Below are 22,853 nucleotides of genomic sequence, written 5' to 3'. Positions count from 1 at the left end.
TCTCCGCCACTGTTCTCTATCTCATTTCCCAGCGTTGTTGACTTCAGAGTACCCATCACATAGGAAACCATCCTTCTTACTTTTTAATTTGTTTATTTTTTTATTGTTTGCCTTCTCCACCAGGATATAAGCTCCTGTAACAGGAGGACCTTGTCTCTGCCCTTCATTTGCCCAGTGCCAAGAACGGTGTCTGCGCTGGTATAGAAACGCCAGTATTTGTGGGGTCAATGAATGAGTAAAGATGGGACAACTGATCTAGAAGCAACTGTAATGCTGTGGGATATTGATGCCCCATCCAGCCTTCAAGGCCCATCATGGCCAAACGCTCCCAACATCCCCCCACGGAGACACCCTCTCCTCTGTCCTCCTCAGCACTTAGGACAGACATTGCCCTTTGGTCTTCCTCTCTGGAGTGCAGCGTGCAGTTCCTTTTCTACGCCTAATACCCGGCAAAATCCTTAGAGGATTTTGGGAGGTCAGCGAATGAATGAAGGCAGCTAAATGAATGGAGATGAGTGTTTGGAATTTGGAAAGCATTTCTCCCCGTGCATTGCGAGCGTGTCATGGCGCTCTATCCTCAGGCCTGCCCAGGAGTTGTTTATGAGTTGGATCTACCATTTACTCAGATGTTAATGTATATGAAGCCTGCATTTCCTACTTGCTCTTAGAGCCCAGTATGAAGGCAGTCTAGTTGCATTACTTTGGCATGAGTTAAATAGGCTTTGTAGACACAAGCAGGAAATAATATAGAAAAAATAAATAGTATGTGTTTTGTGTGTCTCCATTTAAGGCACGAGGGCTTGCTTTCTTAATTCCTACAAACTCAAATGAGGGTACTGCAGTTTAAAGTGAAAATGACTGACCAAAGAGCTGCTGCAGAACTGTAAATGACAAAGGCAAATAGCCACTGCTATGCCTCCACCTCTAGTGTATCTCATGTTCTCAAAGGAACTTTCACAGGTAGGTATTCTCCGATTTTCATAACAACACATGACCTGCCACAGTGGGTACGGTGCCCATTTTTAGATGAGGAAAGAAAAGCTCACAGAAGCAGCCTGACTTGCCCAATGCCACCATGTAGCATTGGCAGAGGCAATTGGTCCAGTGCCCTTTGTAGGATGTTCCCAAATTGCAAGGTAATGCCAGAAACAGCTAGCGAAGGAAGCGGAGGAGTTTCTGCTGATACCATGATACTGATGGCCAAGTAGGAGTTTGGAAACAAAGTCCCTCCAATTCCCTCTCCTATTTGCTTTTCCCTCTTGCACAATTTACTGCTGACGACGCGATGGTTTGTAGAATTAGGCTCGGTAGTGGCTTCAGCCTGTTGTCATCCTCATGGCACGAGATCCCAGACCTTGTTAAAGAATCTTCTGTAACATTTAATTATGTCTTTGGGGAGGCCTGGAGACGGGGAGGGTGCAGGCTGTGCGGAGGAGCTCACTCTCAGGGCTGTGCACGTGCAGGGTGGGCACCCGAGGGTGGGCGTCTCTGGAGATGCTGTGCCCTGGCTGCCTCGCCTCCTCCCCCAGCTCCAGCTCTGGCGTTAGGCGCCCCAAGCCCACTGCTGGGGGGGGTGCTGGGGGGAGAGTGTTGCGCTGAGTTAGGCTCTGGGTGGCCCAGCAGGCGGCCCCCTCCACGTGGGCAGACTCTCTTTCCTCTTTGTGTGCGAGCCGCCCCTCCCCGCCCTGGGTCCAGGCACAGACTCAGTTTATCCCCGCGGGAGAGCTCCGGCAGAGGCCTCCTCCTCCCCTTCCCTGTCATTGTGACTCGGGCTATTTTCGACCAGAGTGAGTGGCCTCAGAGGAGTGTTGTGGAAAATGAGGGAATTCTCTCCCTGCCCTTGACACAGACGTCCTGTGCTCCTCAGGACAGGCAATTTCTCTGTCCCATCCAGGGTTTCCAGCTCCGGAAGGTGGGAAACAACCTGGCGACCCGTCTCACTGAGCCTGTAAGAAAATATTATATGCTAAGTCAATGCTGACTCAGCATCCGCTGCTCATATGAAATTCCTGGCCAGCACCGTTTTTCCTTCAACTCGAGAGAACACATCAACGGATGGCGAGACAGTCACAGGAGATGGATGGGCCACCAGACTGCGGAATTGTAAGAAGGGCTTCTTCCATGTGTTTCTGAACATGCCCTTGGTAGGCTTGGCAGCATCTCACTGAGGATACAGCGGCCTGCTGTACGGACTCAAACTTTTATCACCCAAGAGAAAAGGGACTGAGTTTTTATGCATTTCAAATGGTAAGGTCGGCTAGCTTTTAGAATGGTTTTCCCTGTATCCTATTTGGAAAGAATCGTTGATACATTAGAAGATGCCACGCCAAAGGAACAGTTGGTTTTATCTCCGTCACACAAACATTGGAAAAGTGAGCCTTGTATTTGACTAAACACAACAACACTTGGCATCTTTGCCGCTGTTTTCCTCTGCAGAGAAACTTTGTACAGGAGGAAAAGGGTTTCAATATTGACGTTCTAACCATTAGAAATTGTGTAAGTCATCTGGTTGTGTTACGCTTGCCAGAGCAACTGGACGTGTGTGTGTGTGTGTGTGTGTGTGTGTGTGTGTGTGTGTGTCACGGGTGGAATGCTGGTATTGAAATGCTTGGATGTGACGCCCTCTGTTTCTATGTGTGCATTTTAAATAAGCATAGCCAATGTTTAAATTCACAAAGCTCTGGTTAGGGTGCCTAGAAGGCAAAGGTACAAGAAAAGGTCCCTTCCTACCCATTCTAGTGTTTACCCTTCTCAAAGGTCAAGATCAAAGGAGGAGCTGATACTCTGGAGTGGCGACGCTCCCACTGAAGCGTGCAGCTGAGTCACCTGGGGGGCTTTCTGGGACACAGCTTGCCGGGCTCTTCTCCAGACACGTCCCATGCAGTGGGGCTGGAGTGGGGCCTCAGAATCTGCATTTCTAACAAGTTCCCAGATGATGCTGATGCAATAAATCCCACTTTATGAACTGCTGATCTAGAGGCATAGCCCACCAGAAAAGGTACACATTGCTCACAGACACCCCCATTGCTGACACATCCGATTTCTCAATATTCTGAAGGTAGACATGTATTTACAGAACCGTCCACATTTAACAGCAACTGAAATCACCTCTTCACTCTCTCCTTGTGGCACCTAAGCCACACTGACATTGACTCCGATAATCCTAAAATGACAGGATTGGGCGGGGCATGGTGGCTCTTGCCTGTGATCCCAGCACCTTGGGCAAGCAGATTATTAGCATTCAGCAAGTTTATTCCTGATGTATCAATGGCAGAATAAGTGGAAAGTAAACGCTTGACTATGAGCCTTGTAACCTAGTGGAGAAACTCCAAGTCCACGTTTCCTCCTGAGTGAAGAAAGAACAGGGTTGGGAGCAGTCAGGTCGCCCAGGGAGAGCGCTGGCCCAGGGGACCGTGCGATACCACCATTCAGTGGCAAGTTTAATCTTCCCGCACGAACGTGCTTCCCCTTCTTGGAATCAGTCTTGATTCTTCTCTTTCTCTCAAGCTCCACATCCAATCTGCCAGCAAATCCCAACCGCTCTCCTTCAAAATCAGTTCAGACTCTGACTCCTTGTCACCTCACTGACCTCCCTCTGGGCTGGCCACCGTCACCTCTTGCCTGGATTAGGCAGCCGCTCTGTGGCTAGTCTCCTCGCTTTCCCCCTCGCTACCCACCTCCCTCCTGCACCTGCCTGTTCTCCACACTGTGGCCAGATCGATGACCCCAGGTCACGTGTCAGATCATGTCACTCCTACCTCTCCTGTGGCTTCCCGTTGCTCTCAGAATGCCAGCTGAAGTCCTCCCATGCCAGCAGAGCCCCACCTCATCGGCTCTCCTTGCACACCGTCCCCTACCTTCTCCTTTGCTCACCTGGCTCCCTAGTGTAGCCTCCCTGCTCTTCCTCCGATCCTTGGGTAAGCCCCAGGGCCTTTGCACTGGCTCTTCCCTCTGCCCGGGCTGCTCCTCCCTCCCAGGCCCAGCAGCTTCTTCCTCTCTTTGCTCAAGTCTCAGCTGAGCTTGCCTTTCCTGAGCCCCTTTTTGAAGTTTTTGTCTCAGCCCTCATGCTTGCCCTCCTCATTCTCTTTTCCTGCCTTATTTTTTTTTTCCTCATAGCACTTACTGCTCTCTGACATGCAGCCTCAGGGGACTGGTTCCAGGACAACCCTTGGGTACCAGCATCCAAGGATGCTCAAGTCCTTTATATAAAATGGTGTAGTATTTACATATAACCTACAAATATCTTCCTGTATACTTTAAATCATTTCTAGTTTACCTGTAAAACCTAATACAATGTAAATGCTAGGTAAATAGTTGTTATGCTGTACTGCTTTTAAATTTGTATTTGTATTTGTATTATTTATTTATTATTAAAGAGATGGGGTCTCGCTCTTACTCAGGCTGGTCTCGAACTCCTGAGCTCAAGTGATCCACCTGCCTTGGCCTCCCAGAGTGCTAGGATTACAGGTGTGAGCCACCACGCCTGGCCGGCAATATTTCTTGTACTCTGAGTTTCCATTGTCCCTACTATCTATGTGTGGCTGATGATCACAGTAACCCAGCTCCAAAGGATGGAATGTATATTATAAATATATTCAATAATTATTGTGCATTTAATGCATGCCAGACCCTATGCCTGGCGCTTTAACATATATTATCTCATTTAATCTACATGATGACCTCTGAAGTAGGACTTCTTCATTTTACTGATGTCAAAACCAAGGCTCAAAGAAGTCAAATAATTCACATGAGGCCATGGAATGCTGGGAGGCAGGATTTGAACCCAGCTCCTTCTGTCTGCAGAGGCTGGTCTCCCAGCCACTCCACCTGGGGCTCTCAGCCTGGCTTAATCCTAAGATTCACCTGGGCACTGGTTACAGTGGAGGGTCTCCAGGCCCATTGCCTGGGGACGCTGACCCAGTAGATTTGGCCCAGAGGCCTGGAATCTCCATTTTTATCAGGAGCTTGTGGTGAGTCTAAAGGTCGGGGGAATTCAGGAAGTTCTGTTCATGCTCTGCTGCCTCCCTATTGTAAGGTAATGAAATAAGAGTTTTCCCATCACTGAATGCCTAGTGTCTGTTTCTCTTAAAGAAGGAAAGAAACCAAGTGAGAGCAAATAATTGCAATTGTAATGAGAGGCAAAACCTTTTAGTCCGAAACATAAAGCAAACACCCAATTAAAACCTCCTTCCCTTCAACCTATAACAGAACCAAGAGGACCCCTGGGTCCCCCCCCACCTCCTGTGCCACCTTTCTCACCTTGTCCTGCAGAGCCACCCACACTACTTCCTCACCTCTCAGTCCTTCTGTGCCCGCTGCAGTTGGGCTTCTGCCCTTTTGTGCTCATCAAAATTCCTGGTAACTCCCAGGTTGGATTCACATGTGTCCTCGAACTTGATTTTTTTTAAAAAATTGTGGTAAAGTACACATAACGTAAAATTTACCATTTAACCACCTTTAAGTATACAGTTTGGTGGTGTTAAGTACATCCACATGGATGTTCAGCCATTGCCACATCCTTCTCCAGAACGTTCTCAGATTCCCAAATGGAAACTCATTAAACACCAACTCCCTCTCCTCTCCTCTTCCCAGCCCTCATCAACCACCATCCTGTTCTCTGTCTCTATGAATCTGGCCACTCCAGCTACCTCCTGTAATTAGAATCACACAGTATTTGTCCTATTGTGACTGGCATATTTCACTCAACATACTGTACTCAAGGTTCAGCCAGGCGGTAGCATATGTCAGAATGTCATTCCTTTGCATAGCATTAAGTATTACTTTGCATGGATATACCACATTTTATTTATCCATTCATTCATTGAGGGACAGGATGCTTCCACCTTTTGGTTATTAGGAATAATGCTATTATGAACATGAGTATACAAGTATCTGTTCAAGTTTCTGCTTTCAGTTATTTTGGGCATATGCCCAGAAGTGGGATTGCCGGATCCTAGGGTGAGTCTGTGTGTAACGTGTGGAAGAACCGCCACACTGCCCTTCACAGCGGCTGAACATTCCCGCCGGCAACGAGCAAGGGTTCACTTTCTCTATGTCCTTGCCGACACGCGCTATGCTTTGCTGTTTCTTTTTTTGATAACAATCATCCTACTGGGAATGAAGGGGCTCTATCGTGAATTTTCTGTGGCATTTGACTGTACAGACTCTTCCTTCTCAAAACACCTTCCCCTCTTTCCTCCACACTCTCCCAGTTTTCTTGTCTATTTTTCTGGTTTGTTGTTGGTTGGTTTATTTTTTCTTGTCAGTATCCAACCACCTCACCAAAAGTAGCATCACCCAGGGCTGCATCCGAGGTCCCTCCCTCCATGTACTCATCGTATATCCCATACTCCCACTTTGTCTGTTGTAATTTCATTGATATCCTGAGTTCACCTCCCACTTGAATGGGGGGGATTCTCAAATCCATTCCCCCATCCAGACCCTTTTCCTGGGCTCTGGACTTGTATGTCCAACTATTCACTACAAACAGAACTTAAAAAATATCTAAAAAACCTAATATTTGTGTTAGGCACTGGGATGAGTGGTATACAAGCACTTTGTCATTCACTCTTCGTTTTTAACCGTTCGACACATTCACCAACTCTAAGATGTAGGTTCTAGTATTAATCCCATGTAGCCATTGAGGAAACAGATTCTTCAAGAAGTACCTTGCTCAAGGTCACATCAGCAGCAACTTTGGAACCAGACTCAAACCAAGTCCACCCCACTCCAAAGGCCATGTGTTTCACCACACCCCACCCCTGTCCCTCACAAACATCCACTGGCTATTTCAGACTCTGAATTTCTCACTCTGCATTGTAATTATACATTTCCGTCCCTGTTTCTATCACTGGAATAGAATGTATGCGGACAGGGACAAACCTTTTTCCTTTTAATTTTTATTTACTTCTATATTAACAGGTCTAAGCATACTGCTTAGTGTCAGAGAAGACATCCAATTAACACTTGCTTAATATATGAGTGAATGAGTGGACTGCATGTGTTTCATGCCATTATTCATTCACAATCACGTAATATTAATGCCAATGTCTGTGTTCTACATGCATGTGATGTAGACTTCTACCAAAGAAATTAATATGATTTTGTTTGTCTTAGAGCCAAACTTTTATGAATAAATATTATTTGTAGGGAGAATATTACAGGATATGAGATCTGATATATATTTTTTCTAGACATGATGAGTAGAAACAGTAGAGAAATAATTCTTAGATGCTATGGAGAGAAGAAATTTAAAATTTTAATTTCACAATTACTCAATTACTATGCATTATTGGATCAAAATATTTAATAATTATTGGTCAATATTTTGTATTTTTCAGAAGATAACTATCATGTGAATAATGATAATTTTAACAACAGAACTGCTGCTTTTAAAAATGACATTTTTGAAAATAGTACATGTGTATTAAAAAAAAATCAAATAGTACAGAAGGGTTTGAGGTGAGAAGTCTTCTTACTCCTGTCTCAATGTGCCCCCTGCCCTTCCTTTTTAACTCAGAGATGACTCCTGTTACAGTTCTGTATCACTCACAAGTATGCTCCGCATTCACAAGGATTTATAAATATCCCCCCTCCTCTGCTTTTTTCTAAAACAAATGGTAACACCTGGTTCTGTGCCTGGATTTTTTTTTTTTCTACTTTGTAATATATCTTGGCAATTGTTCCATATCAGTACATGGAGAGCAGCCTCATACATCTTCATAGGCATAACCAGCATTGCTGGAACTGTTCTACCAAAGTATCAGGGATGGCAGGGGCACACAGATTGCAGCAAGGACACAGTTAATTTGAAATCTTCAGTTTTATTTGCATTTCCTGCCAACTTTCCATTCTGCTTCCTAATGCATTTGTGCTTATTTTAATATAAAAATCACATTTTAAACAGATGCTCCAGGCAGATGCACCTTGTTTATCCTGAGCTGTATTCACCTCTGCAGGTACACACACCCTTGTTTAAGAAGGATAGACACATGACCTTGTGAGATTATCCCAGTGATATTGTGAGGAAGTGTGGGCAGGAATTATTAGCCCTTTCTAAAGATGAAGCTGACTGATATCAAGTGACCTGCCCCGGGTGACATAACCTGTAAGAATGCAACCAGGAGGGCACCCAGCACTGCTCTGTCCTGATAAGTTCTCTCACTGCCTCTTAGGATACAGATTCAGATATGCCATGACCATATGTGCAAACAAAAGAAGACAGAAACCCAGGATCTTAAAAGACAAACTGCAGCACAGCAGGGTTTACATGCAAAGGATACTTGCTTGACATGTTTGGCCAAGTGTGGGATGAAAGACCCGGAAAATGTAGCCTTCACTGATACAGCAGGAAATGGAACACATGCTCTTTTGTTTTAAAAATCAAACGTGGCGGGTGCCTGTAATCTCAGCACTTTGGGAGGCTGAGGTAGGAGAATCAGTTGAGGCCAGTAGTTCAAGACCAGCCTGGGCTACATAGCGAGACCCCCATCTCTACAAAAAATAAAAAATTAGCCAGGTGTGGTGGCATATGCCTATAGTCCCAGCTACTGGGGAAGCTGAGGCAGGAGGATCACTCAAGCCCAGGAGTTTGAGGTTTCGGTGAGCTATGGTGACGCCACTGCACTCAAGCATTAGGTGGCAGAGCAAGACCCTGTCTCAAAAAAAGCCAACCAACCAACCAACCAACCTCTCCCCCCACCAAAAAAAAAAAAAAACCCAAACAAACAAACAAACAAACAAAAAAACCCAATCTCTCTGTGGCACATTGATCTTAGACCTTCAGCCTCTAGGACTGTGAGAAAATAAATTTCTTCTTTTTAAGCTCCCCAATCTGTGGTATTTTGTTATGGCAGCCACAGCAAACTGATACAGTATCCATCCAAGGGCTACCTTTAAGTCTCTTCTGGAAGAACCACCTGCCACCACAGCAGTCTGGTTCCTTTGGGTAGGACTGGACTGGGCCTTCATTCATTGGTTCATTCAGTATTTATTGCACACTGTGGTGTGCTTATCCTATCTACGCACCAGGCACACAGCAGTGACTGTGACAAAGTCCCTGTTGTCATGGAGCTACCATCTAATATCTGACCTCCAAAGTGACTTGGCCCCCCAGAGTCCCTCCCAAGTGAGACACTGCAAGCATTTATCAAGAAAAAAGGAAATAGAAGATACACTAAAAATAAATTAACGACCCAAATTATGATTTATAGATGGTTCCAAATGTATTTTTTTGTTTTGTTTTCTTGCTTTTAGATATAAGCTGCTCTTGTAGATTGCCTTGTTTAGTGCGGACATTCAAGAAAAAGGGAGGTGGATTATCATCAGGCCTCTCTTCATTATGGAGGTGGTCCCAGGCGTCCAGCAGAGCCGACTTGGAGGCTGTGACAGGGCTCAGAGCTATTGATTGCCTGGCGTGTGTATTTCCAGAGACCACCCAGATTCAGACAAGAGCTTAGATTTCACCAGCGTGATACATGTCGTCTCCCCTTTTGGCAGGGACCGAATGGTCAACATGGATGCGGGGCAGCTTCCCAGGCCCTATAGGCTACTGGGTGCCAGAAAGAGCTGGAGCCCCCGTGAATCCCGGCCATGACTCATCTGCCTCCTGACTCTGCTCTCAGAATGTGCTCTCTGGACTTTTTCAGGCAAGCCTGAGCGGCTCATTGCAGATACCCATCATTAACGTGCCTTTCACGCTTCTTAATTCCCTCCAGAACTTTAACAATCATCGCAAACACGGAGAGGGTATTCTTCCCAGGGAAAGGCATTCATCACGGCCATGCCCAGCCTCCACCGCCAGCGCAGGGATTACTTCAGTTGCCAATGGGAAGAGGGAGCCAACAGGTATTTTTAAAGAGGCTCTATCCACTGGAGGATCGAAAAGAAAATATCCCCTTTGAGCATTTAGTCACACACATCAAAGGAAACAACAGTTTCCATCTTCATTTGCATCGTACAGGCATTAGATGTGGTCCAGTTACACCAAGCTCTGCTTGAAAAGGCAGAAGTGCCAGTACTTTTCAAGCCTTGACGGAGACAGAGAGAAAATGCAGCCAGGCAAATAATATATCACCCTGCCAAGGCATTTTCCATTTTTAAAAGGACAGAACAATTTTACATTATTTCTGGAGCCTCTTTGCAGCAAATATCCCTTGACATTTGTTCTAGCACCCTGGCTGGCCTGCCTAAAACTGCTGGCTGGTCCCAGCCTGCAGCTCCTGTGTTTGCACTGGGGACCATATTCTGTCTTTTGGTCTTGAACCTCCAGACTGAGTAGGGCAAGTGGCCTGTTTTTTTTTTTTCCAGAGCACAGGCAGACCCAGCTCGGCTCTGCAGAAGTGGCCAATTAAGACACCACCCTGGCAGAAAGAACATGGCGTTTCAGGTCACTTGACGATGCTGGATGGAGAATCAATGGAGAATCTACACTCAGGGCTTAGAGCTGCTGGAACAAAAGTGCAGGGGAGGGCCTGGGGTTTTCCAGTGAAGCTCCTGGGAGGCCCAAGGGGATTCAGAGATAAGACAATGAATTGTGCTCAGGCTGGATGGTGAGGTCTCTTGGGGAAGGAAGAAACAGACACCACTTCCGGAATAAATTAGCACAAAAGACTTCTAGTTAGGGTGACCAAGGAACAAGGTTTTCCAGATTTGGAAAATCGAGATTGGGCTATTTAGTAAAATTTCCCAAACTGTTCTTTCTAAGGTGGTCTACAACCCACTTCTTGTCAAGTCTTTTGTTCGAGGGTGAACGGTGGCTCTTGTTGTTTCTAATCCTCAGCCCTGGCTGGCTTGAAAAATCTCAGGGTGCTGAATGATTAATTCCAACCTGCCCTAGAAAACGGGAGTCAGCTGGCAAAAGGAAATAGCCCAACATGAAGGCAAAAGAGCAAATTGACTTTATCTGTGAGTGATTATGTTTGACAAGAAGGAAAAGAAAAATCTTTTGTCACTGAAGAAAATTATGCTTTGAGAAATCTTTACACAAGTCTTAAGGCTACGCTTTCCACAGTTTGAATTAAAATGGAAATAATCCCAACTCTCCCCTTCCCCTCCCAAATAAAGAGCAGAGAAACAAAACTTCATTTTCATACATTTACTACACTAGGGTTTTAGAAATCAGACTAGGAGTCCCAGGCCTACTCAAGTGCAGCATTTTCATTAACTAGGAAATTCTCTTTCAAGAAACCTATTTTTGAATTGCTATTTACTACTAAAATTTTAATTTTTCCTTCAAGTATTGTCACACAGGCAGCCTGATTCTTTGTGGGTGGAATAGCAAGGCAGATGGGCGTCTCCTCCAATAAAAAAGAAGAGCCAATTTTCATTCTGAAAGGGTGAAAAGATCAGCTTTGTTAAAATTATTCAGATTTAACATTTATCTCATACTGGCAGCATCACAGTGTGCTTCGGTCTTGAAAGAACACGTTGCAGGCAGGAAAACAAACTGTTTTGACTCAATCTATGATTCAGATTTTTCTGCTTACCTGTTTTTCCTTCACCAGTTAAAAAAATTTAACCTTCTTATAAAAATTCTAAACTCATTTTATATTTTAACAATCTTCTGTCAGATGTCCGCATGGCTAACTCCCTTACCTTTGAGTCTGGTTCAGAGGTCAATTTCTTAAGACGTCTACACTGATCATTCCTATTTGAAATTACATGTCTCCAACACTGGCTCTCCTGGTACCTTTAACCTGCTCTAGTTTTATTTTTTCCATACCACTTATGGCCTTCACATACTATAAAGGGACTTTATTTATGACGTTTATCAGCACCCCCCCTAGAATGGAAGCACCAAGAGAGCAGGATCTGTGTTTTATTCTGTGATGTCTACTTTAGTGGCACAGAGTGGTGCCTGTCACTTAGAAGGTGTCCAATAGATGCTGAATGATGATGTCAGGAAAAATTGTGTGAGACTTGGGAATGAGCAAGAGATGACTGGCTGTCCTTTCAGCAAAGTGCCTCGCAGAGCCTCTGGGGAGGATCTGATTCTATAGTGGTGAATACCTTTAACTGGTTTTCTATAGATTAAGCAGAAATATAAAACAGAAAGTAATGCAGATGATTCTTGCCCATGGATGCAACTGATTTTTGCCCTATAGAAAGGATAATCTCAAACGTGATACTTTATTGCCCTATAGGACGTTAACCAGTTTTGCAGTAGTAAGCATTCTTGCTTGCCTATAAATATACCTCTGTTCTTCAAATTCTGCTTTGAACTGGTTTCAACATCTTACTGGTTTCCTCATTAACTAATGAACTGAAGAAAATTCTTGATACATTTTCACTTTATGTTTGTCAGAGAGTGATGATTTTATTGTTTTGAAAATTATGATTGAGTAAAAGTGAATTATATTCCCTCCCCTAGGAAATTTTACCCAGGCTCATGGTTTTAGATACCATTGAATGCTGATTACTCTCAAATTTGTATCTCTAGCCATAACCTCTCTGTGCCTCAGATGCACATATTCAGTTGCCTTCCTAATAGCCTGCCTTGGATATCTAACAGGCATTTCAGAATTAGCATGTCCCAAGTGGAATTCTGGATTTCCACCCTCTCCTAACTCTGCTCCTCTCTCAGTCTTTAAATGCAACACCTTTAACTCTATTGCTTAGGCTAAAATCCTGAGTCAAACCTTGGCCCAAATGCATTTCTTTCTATTATACCTCACATTCAATCCTTCAGCAAAACCTGAGCAATCTACTTCCAACCTATATCCTAAATCCATCTACTTAAGACCAACACCTCAGTCTAAGACCTACCACGTGTTTGGTGAATAAGGTTTTATTGGAACACAGGCATGCCCATCTGTTTACATATCATCATGGTTGCTTTCGTGCTGCAATGGCAGAGTGGAGTAGCTGTGAAAGAGATCACAGAGTCTCTGACACAAAGCTTAAAGTATTTACTGTCTGGTCCTTTACTGAAAAAATTTGCTAACCACTTGTGTGGTAGGCTGAGTAATGGCCCCCCCAAAGATGTCAAGTCCTAATCCCTGGAACCTGTAAATGTTATCTTATTTGGAAAAAGGGACTTTGGTGATTTGATTAAGGATTTTGAGAAGGGGGAGATTATTCCAGATTATCTGAGTGGACCCTAAATGCTATGTTCATCAGAGAGTTGAAGATGGCGATTTGACACAGACAGAAGAGAGAGAGCAACGTGAAGACAGAGCAGAGAGAGGTTTGAAGGTGCTAGCCTTGGAGACTGGAGTGATGTGGCTACAAGCCAAGGAATGCCGGCAGCCACTAGAAGTTGGAAGAGGAAAGGAATGGATTCTCCCCAGAGCCTCCGGAGGGAGTATGGCCCTGCCAACCTCTTCATTTGGCCCAGTGAAACTGATTTTGGACTTCTAGCCTTGAGAACTGTAAGAGAATACATTTCTGTAGTTTTAAGCCACTAATGTAATTTGTTACAGCAGCCACAGGAAACTAATACCCCTCATCTAAGATACCACCAAGTCTTGATGTTTGCAATGATCTCCTAACTAGTCTCTCTGCCTGCCCGAGGTCTGTTCTCCACATTGTGGCATGGCGATCCTTTTGCAAGATAACGCTTCCTTCTCAATACCTTCCATTGGCTTCCCAGCACCCTCAGAATAAAATCCAACGATTTCACCATAGAGTCGGAGGTCCTGTGCAGTCTGGCCTTAGATTCCTCCCTGGATTTACATCTCAGCACTCTTTCCACATGGTTTCATTGTAGTTCCTACACTATACCCACTGTGCATTTGCCTCAGGGCCTTTGTATTTGCTGTTTCCTCTGCCTAGAATGTTCTTCAGCCCCACCATAACTGCATGGGTTGTTCCCACTTCCTTCAGATCTCAGGGAGGACTTCCCCGACCCTCTCCCTCTAAAGTCATCATCCTACCTTCTCACATGACTTTATTTTTCTTATTTTTCTTTGAGCATTTATCATTATCTAACCTTCAATCATATATCTGTTTATCAACTGTCTCTCCTTCCTTGTCCGCTCCATGAGGGCAGGGGGTTTTTGTCCGTTTTGTTCACTGCTGTATCCACAGCACCTAGAACCACTATCTTGGATGTTGTACACACCCAATAAGTATTTGTTGAATGTATGCGTATGTTAAAATATTTAGACCATATCAAATGAGTAAGCCTTAATTTTTTTCTGCCCCATCCTCAAAGGTAACCATAGGCAATAGTTAAATTTCTTGTTATTCTTCCAGAAACCTTTTCTGTATATAAAGAATATCTATATATGCAGTAAACCTTATATCTGTTTTTTATATATACATGAGAATAGCATATGTTATGCTCTGTGCCTTACTTTTTTTCAGTTAAATATTTAAGCTGAAGATCTTTCCATAGCAGTACACATTGATTCACCTCCATCTTTTTAACAGCTACATAATATCTCATAGCTTAATACTTAAAGAAAAGTAAATTTCTTTTCCTGTTTGAAAAATGGAAAGCTTAGTGACAATTAAATGCCTCTGCACCCACACTCTTTTTCTTTACTCCCATAGATGGTTGTGGTCTGGTTTTCTCCGATGCTCCTCAGTGACTGCCAGTGACGACAGCGTGATATACCGGCGGCTTTCCCTGTCAGGTGTTTTGATTTCAACAACTAAACAACGTTTCCTTGGGAGACTGAGAGTTGAAAAAACTAGATTTGAAAGCGTTGAGCAAATAAGAAAACAAACAAAACAAAACTTATGAGCCCTCCAAATGATCCCACCAGCCGTAAGCATCGTCCAGGGGTGACCGAGCACCCGCACGATCTCAGTCAGCTGCCTGCCTGGAACCACCCAAAGAAACAGACAACGCAAGTGCAGGTGGAGTTTCCCGTGCAGGTGCTCAAGTCCCCTTGCCCCCTTCCTCAATCAGATTGCTGCCTCCAAGCCGTTCCTATAGGGAGATTTTGGGGGCTCCACTGACAGTTTTCTGGGTCTTAGGAAGCAGATGTGGGATTCTGGTGTCCTAAAACTGTTGACATTGGAAGTTATGAAGCTCTTTGCATGTGTGCCAATTCAAACCAGCAAGGCCTGATCTCTGTAACCTTTTCCTTCTTTAGAAAAGAAACCATTTCTTTGGTCCTGGGTCCAAATTCAATAAAAACTGAGGCTGTAATACCAGAAGGCTCAAGAGAGAGTGGGAAGACTCCAGTTTTAAAGAGAAAGTACGGAAAAAACTGGATTGATTCCTAAAGTAGCATAGGAAGGTGAGATATATTCCATCAAAGGCATTTTGATATAACTCCAAGGAGGGTCCCTGGAGAGCAAGTGCATTCGGGTGTGTTTTATGCAATAGCTGGGCGATGTGGGAAATTTTATGATTATAACTATTGTTTAAATAATGTCTCTTGAAACCAATGATGAAGGATAATGTTCTGTTCTAGGTTTTAATTGCTAAAAGGAAAACAAAACTGTCAGAAGTGGTGTGGCTGGTCCTTGGACCTACTGTCAGTAAAGTAAATATTGAACAAATGAAAATACTGATTCATTTCAAAATTTCAACAGATTCCTGGGGCAGAAATCAGGCCTTCCATGTTCTAATTACATTTCAAACAAACTGAAATCCAGGCCCACTGGGCCCAAATATCTCATTGTATTTGGGGTATCTGAGAAGTCTTTACACTCATCTGATAGTAGACATTGTGAGATTACAGTGTCTGACATAATTGCTAAATGGATGTGGGTGGGTGCAGAGAAGAGGAAAGATGACTGTTTGTTTGCAGGATAGGAAAACAGGCACTATGTGGTGAAATGGTGGTTCCAAAGAAGCCCACAAGTCTTCCTTATGTTCTACCTGGAAAAGGCCAGGAAACATGGCATCTATCTGTATTATTTCTTACAACTGCATGCAAGTCTTCTTATCTCAAAATTTACAAAGAATAATTAAAGGAAAGGTAAGGGGAGAAACTTTTTGGAAGCAGAAATTTTGGATATTCCACTTTTAACCATGTAGCCCCTTTGAGGCTAAAGAAGGTGTAGATAGAACAATAGATAGAACAATTTGTTTCTTTCCTGTCCTGTGCTGAGTGAAAATGAGCTTGGTGTCCTGAGCTTCTCTTTTAGGAGTGTTTAAGCTTCTGAAATGGGTTCAGTCCATGCTTTCCTCTCCCAATCCAGTAATATGGAAGCTCCAGTAACTTCCAATTTAGGGAAGCACATTATTGTCATCACCAGTGATAATAAACAGCCACTTTACTTCAGAAAGCTGACCAGGAAAGAAGGTTCTTTTGCAAATATTTTTGCAGTGAAAGAGTAATAATGTAATATTCCCGTTATTTACCTTATAAGTTCTGTTTCTGGACAGTAACATTCTTTCCTTTATCATTAGGGCCCAGATGGGCAAGGACTCAGAATGGTGCGGCGAATGTATCTTCCAACTGCTCTCTGCTCTAAATGGGCTCATTTAGCAACTTAGGGTGCTTCCATTACTTAAACTCATCTCTTGGTGCCCTCCCAAGCAAGTAAAACAAACACCCGCCAACCAGCCCCCCAAACATCTCCTTCTCTAGCCCAGTAGCTCTCAAACTCTTTGGTCTCAGGATCCCTTTATATATTTAAAAATAAAAGACTCCAAAGAACTTTTGTTGATGTGTGTTAGCTTATCTACAATTACGTGCTGTATTTGAAATTAACACTGAGAAATTTATAAAATATTCCCTACTGAAAGGGATAATAAATCCATTACATGTTAACAGAAATTGTATTTTTATATTTTCCAAAACAAATTAATGATAAGAGCGGTGGTGTTCTATAGTTTTGCAATCTCTTTAGTATCTGACTTAATACTAGACCTCCCTATCTGCTTCTGCATGCAGTCTGTTGGGAGATCACATATCATGTATCTTCTGGAAAACTCTACTGCATACATGTAAGAGACTGACATAGCATTACTACAAAAATAGTTGTGACCTTCTGGGTCCCCTGAAAGTCTTGGGGACACCTCCCTCCTCCACTGGTGCACTTTGAAAATTGGTGTACTGCCCTGAGTCTAAGGTGATTTCAATGGTGATGGTGATGTGCTCCTGAGGTCCAGGTGATGTTCATTATCTTCTACGTTTCCATTGCACCTGTCCTGCTCTTGCTTATGTTTGTTAATCTTGGTAGGCTGTGGCCCCCTGAAGGAAGACACTCCATTCATATTTATATTCTTGGGATCTAATACAGTGTCTGGTTCATAGTAGGCACTGGAAAAAATATTTTTAATTTAAGGTTGCATTTTAATTATAAAAGCAACATCGTTATATCATGGCTGTATCATACAAAATAAGAGACAAGAAAACTACACATAATCCCCCAAATGTCATTTCTTGGGTGTATTTTATATCAGATTTTTTTGAAAATGCAGTTTTTTATACCTATCATCACACTATATATTATAAATAACACCATAATTTTGAATACTGCCCCCCCAGCAATGCGTAAGATATTCTTTCTGTTTCTGATGTCTGACCAGCATAATGTTCAATTGTGTAAATATAACACAATTTAATTATTAAATATCCAACACTAGCACATTTAGGATGCTTCTAATTTTTTGTTGTAATAAATACAGTGATCTTGTGAAGAACACCTTCACACATACAGCTTTTTTGGCATTTAGTGTTATTTCCTCAGAATAGATTCCCAGAAGTAAGATTACTGGGTCAAAAGATGCAGACATTTTTATGGCTTTTAATACATACTGTAAAATTGCTTTTCGAAAGGGTTATACTAATTTACAATGCCACTAGCACTTTTAAGAATCCGTTTCACCACACAAATCGTCAACATAGGTGCTATTAAGAATGCTAATCGATAAAATATTGTTCCCCAGTTGTTAAAATTTTGCAATTTTTGAGGCTCATAAAATTAAAGTTTGTTGAAGAATGAGTATATAATACAAAACATTCTTTTGGGACATCTTCACTTCTGGAAAACCTAAGAAATTCTCACTTGCGAAGACCAGAAAAAGAACACATGCTGTTAAGATTGGCACAAAATTCACTTTGACAGTCAATCTTAATGCCAAAACACTTCAACGGGGACTTTTCACTGATTCTGCTAGTTGTCACCAACAGTCGCAAAAGGAGAAATAAAATGCAGAAAAATGAAATGTTCTCACTGCAAACCATACAAAACCACATTGAGGGGCTGGAGCTCTGCTTTCCATTCAACTTTTCTTCCTTTTTTTTTTTCTTTTACTTTGAGATTCCAGCCCCCTCCTTTGTTTCCGGTATCACCTGCCCACGTGCAGAATTCTGAATTTCTCTGGACAGCGGGCTATCTCATCGTGAGCGAGGCACACCGTCACCTGCCTGGCTGGGGGCTTCTCTGTACAGTGCGCGCGAGCCCACTACAAGTCGACGACTTTCCACCAAAGCTGCCACTCTCTATCCCTTCTGTTTCTAGGATCTTTCCCCGCCTGAAACCTAGCTGGCTCCCCATTTCGCAGAGGACAATTCCCGAACACAGCATGAGTGCAGAGGACGCAGGAATATTTATTGGGACAAGCTACGAATTGAAGCCCAGGATTGAAGGCAAGAAAACTTGGTTTGCCTCGTCCTCCAACCAGGCGCGCCGAGGTTGAGCATTTCTCTAGGATTTTGTTCAGGGGCCTCATCCTGGGACAGGCATTTATGAGTCATCGGCTCCGCGGGTCACATGGGCAACGTGACCAAAATAAAGTTTCAGTATTTTAAGCCGCTAGAAAAGGGGACAGCGGAGCACTCCACGGGCGGGGTGCTGGAGGCGGGCGCAGGCAGGCCGCGCCACCGACCGTGGGGACGCGGCGCCGCGGGCAGAGGGGGCGGGGCGCCGGGGCCGCGGGAGGGGCGGGGCGGGCCCGGCGGGAGGCGCGCGCCCCTCCCCCACGGCCGGCAGCGCCGCCCGGACTCCAGGGCCGATGGGCTCCGGAGCGCGGCGCCCCAGTGGACCTCAGCGCCAAGGGCCCCCGGACCCCGGTCCGCGCCGGCGACGTCAGGCTGCGGGATCCTGGAGATCCCAGCGCGTCCTCCTCAGCCACCGGGACCCCACGCGCCGGCAGCGGCTTCCCCGGGAACGTCCTTCAGCCCCGGGAGCACGCGGGAAAAGCCCCAGCGCGCCAATGAGCGAGCGCTTTCCTCATGACGGTCACGCTCAGGGGCGGGGCTTCCCTCCGCCGCTCCCGAGTTCCGGGAACCCCCTTTGATTGGCCTGGACGGCCTGGGAAACACTGTAGTGACGCCCAATCAAAACGGCACGTCTCGGCCTCGAGGAAATATTCCGTGTCGGCCCTGTTCTGATTGGACAGTTCTTTCGGGCTCTGGCCACTGGGAAGCTTTGTTTAGGTCAGGAAGGCGGGCTTTCCTGGGAGGGGGTGGGGAGGGGGCGTTGATTCTTGACCAATCTTTTCAGTCCGTTGGGTGGTGACCAGCCAATGGGCCGGATGAATAGGACGCTCCTCCCGGAGAGTAGTGAGACCCCTGGTGCGGGGCGATTGGTGGCGGGTGCGATGAGTGGCAGCGGAGCGGCCCAACGGGCGCTGTGCGTGGGCCGCGGGGCGGGGCCAGGGCGGGTGCGCGGCGGCGGCGGGGTGGCTGGGCCGGCGGCGGCGGCGGTACGAGGCGCGCGCTCGGGGTCCCGGTCGCGAGGAGGAGGAGGATGTGGCGCGCGGAGGGGAAATGGCTGCCGAAAACAAGCCGGAAGGTAAGAGCCGGAGCGCGAGGGGCCGGGGGGCGGCGCGGCGGGCGGCGGGACTCGGCCCCGCCGGACATCCCGGGCATCGGCGGCGCCGGGCGGGAGCGCGGGGGCGCGGCGGGTGGGCGGGCGGGCGCCCCGGCCGGGGAGGGGGCCGGCGGGGTGGGGGGGGCGGAGCGCGGCCGAGTCCTGAGGTGACTCGCGGGGCCGGCGGAGCGCGGCGCCCCACACCCCACCCCCGGGGGCGGGCTGGGGCTGGAGGGGGCGGGGGGCGCGCGGGGCGGGGGCCGGGCCCAGCGAGGAGGAGGAGCCGGCGGAGGGCCGGCGCCTCCCCCACCCGGACTGGGCATCCCCGCCGCTCCGGAGCCCGCGGCGCGGCCCCCGCCCCCGGCCCGCGCCCCCCGCGCCAGGGCCAGGGTGGGGGCCGCGGGGCGGAAAGTTTATCCGCCTCGGGCCCCCCTGGCCCTGCGCCCCACTGCTCCGGGCCGGTCCCCGTCGGGCGGTAGCGGCCAGCGCTCAGCCCTTGCCGTCCCCTGCTCTCGGGCGGGCAGGGCCAGACATACTCTCTCCAGCACCCGCTCCAGCCCTGTGGGCACCTCCCGAGCAGGCTGGGGTCCTCGTGCTTCTCCCCACCAGGGGGACCCCCGCCTGCTGAGCGTCCCTCGGCCGAAGGGCCTCGTGTGACCCCTCCCCCTCGCCTCCCGGGAAGGGAAGGGGGCCTGCGCAGCATCCCCGCCCCTCGCCGTCGTTCACATCCTACTCTTGCCCTTGCACCCTCACAGCCAGGAGGGTGGGGTCTCCGTTTCTATGGCAAGTGAGGATCTCCACACTCCCTTGCCCTTTACCTTCCGTGACCCCGATCCTTCCTTGGCACAGGGGTCCATCTGGTCCCTCATCTTCTTTGGAATCTTTTGGGGCCTCTGCACACTGTCTATTGACCCTTTTTGCCAGGACAAGGGGACTCGGCTGTCTATATTCTTGTTTCCTCATTCAGTGGATAGTGGGGGCCTGTGCAGCTCTGAAGTCATTTCTAAATAGGAAAGCAGACACTTCTTCCAGATTAATGTACACTCTCTGCACACTTTCCTGGGTTAGGGTGAGCTCATTTCCTGAATACCCTTTGAGTTGCCCTCTTTTTCTTATGGAAAAAACTGGGCATTCCAGTGCTCCTTTCCCCATTTGTCTAGCTACCTGACACGTTCTCTCTCCTCGGAGTTGGTTGTCTGGGTGAGGGTGGGCGCCCCAATAAGATGTAGGGCAGAGCTTCCATTGTGCCTAGTACTTGAGCAGAAACGGGCCACAGTAATTTCTTCTGTGTCTGAGGAAAGCAAGGGTATATTTTTGCTTCCGGTTGACTCTCGCGTCTTAGCAGGGGGCAGCTTTCGCCAGTTGACACTACCCCTTTGGGAAAAGGGCCATATGCCCTTGTTTTTTGGTTTTTTATTTATCGTCTTCTGTGCAGTGAGAACCAGACTTAGCCCATCTCACACTCAAAGAGTCCTTGATCATTCCCTGGAAATAAACTTACCAATTCTTTTTTGAGAGAACTCCTCTCCTCTTCATGGCTTCCGTTTCCCAGTCAGCCATGTTCAGTGAGCCTGTTCCCTTGAGTTTTTCTAGTTTTCTCAGATGGTATTCATGTTGGCTGGGTAAGGAGAAGCCATATGCCTTTCCATTCAGAAAGGGAGTGTAGACACCCATGTTGCCCACGTGCTGTTCTGGAAGAGGTTGCTTGTGTCTTCCTTGTACTAGAACCTTCTTTTGGTTCTGGTGCTGTCTCCTGTGGGATCCAAACATGTCTTTGGAGCATGAAGGGGACATTTGAATGCTTTCTATTTTTTGCTCTTCTGGTTTTGTTTTGGTGAAACAGATTATGACGATGATGTATGCATTCGTTTACATACACACATGGTATGTGTTTTTAGATGAAATCACATCTATTACCTATACAGTATACAGAAAGTTAGAAAAGTTAGATGACTAGCTCTACATTTTGGGTGTATTGGGGACCTTTATGTGTCAGAGTACAGATATATATTATTGTTGTTGGTAACTCTTCAGGCTTAGAAGAGTCATTGATAAATGACCAGTTCTGACCACCCTTTCGTTTGTCGTTTGCCTGTACTGAATAAGCAGAATGACATCCTTGCATGCCTACGAAATCCCTGAATAGAGTGCCTGCCATACGAATGGCAACTTTGGCATTCTGAATTTAAGGGTGATACTCTCTGCTTGATTCTGCATAGGGTGAAAAGTTCTTATCTTGGTTTCATAACTGCAGTGTAGGGAAAGAAATTTCATGTGTTTTGGGCAAATGATAGGAGATGGGTAAGAAGAATATGTTTTTCTGTGATAGAACTAGGAATGAACAGTCATAAATATGTTCCTCTTTTATTTTGGCTATTTAAATAATTGAGAGAAGTTGTGAAATTAGCCAGAGGTACCTTTAGAAAGACCCTTGACACTATACAAGTGGGTGGGAGGTGATATTCTTCAGGTTCATTTCTCTTGGGCAGGGGAGTAATTTGAGCCCTGTGAGCTCTAGTTAGGTGCTTTGCCTCCTGGGGTCTCCCTCCTCCCCTTCTTCCTTCCCAAAACTTGAAATGGTTGCTAGCTGCTGTCACTCAGCAGGGAAGTGTTACTTTTTGACAGGCTTAGCCTTGAATTTTGTCCTCTACAACAAGCTCTGTCCGGCTCTGAGCATTTGGGCCTTTAAGCATTTTTCTGGCAAGGAGGCTCTCTCCACCTTGATTTACTGAGTGAGGAGAAGTGGTTATCCGGAGGGTTGGCCTGCACTGGGCTTTGACTTCTGGACTTTGCCTTTCAGTTAATACTGAGTTGTTCAGTGGGCCCAATACCCATTGTCAGAAAGTAGAGATTTTGACCTCATTTTCTATTTTTTGGTTGTAACAGTTTTTTATGCTGTTTTTTATGCTGTCTGTATCTGTAGCCAGCTTGATGGGATTGTGTATTTTTAGGGGGTAAGAGTTGAATAGCTGCTGTATATGTTGGCATAGACCCAGTGGAGTCATCTCGTTTCCCGGTGGCTCTTCCTTCCCTTCTCCATGCCCCTAACAGCTTTTGGAATTTTCCCTGCTGAACAGGTTGCTCTGTGCAAGGGGCAGGGGAAACAAAGTGGTAGAGGTTGGTCAGAGGAACACACTTGAGGTTATTATCTAAAGTTAGGCTCCTTGGGTTTAATGGGATTGTGCCTT

The 22,853-nt window shown here is 46.0% G+C and overlaps 1 protein-coding gene across 3 annotated transcripts in view; it reads left to right on the top strand.

Moving 5' to 3' along the window:
• Nucleotides 1-19,395: 19,395 nt before the first annotated feature.
• CAMTA1 (calmodulin binding transcription activator 1) overlaps nucleotides 19,396-22,853 on the top strand; it is an 825,382-nt gene continuing 821,924 nt past the window's right edge. The window contains exon 1 of one of the 3 annotated variants that reach the window (XM_045546243.1): nucleotides 19,396-19,647. In XM_045546243.1, coding sequence (XP_045402199.1) covers nucleotides 19,603-19,647 — 45 coding nt within the window. In that variant the 5' untranslated portion in view covers nucleotides 19,396-19,602. The remainder of the gene's footprint in view (nucleotides 19,648-22,853) is intronic. The other 2 variants (XM_045546247.1, XM_045546242.1) reach the window with 2 other exon arrangements.

The sequence above is a fragment of the Lemur catta genome, chromosome 3, assembly GCF_020740605.2.
Source record: "Lemur catta isolate mLemCat1 chromosome 3, mLemCat1.pri, whole genome shotgun sequence".
Lineage (NCBI taxonomy): Eukaryota > Metazoa > Chordata > Mammalia > Primates > Lemuridae > Lemur > Lemur catta.
Note: the sequence above shows the minus strand (reverse complement) of the source record. Positions and strands in the feature narration are given on the sequence as shown.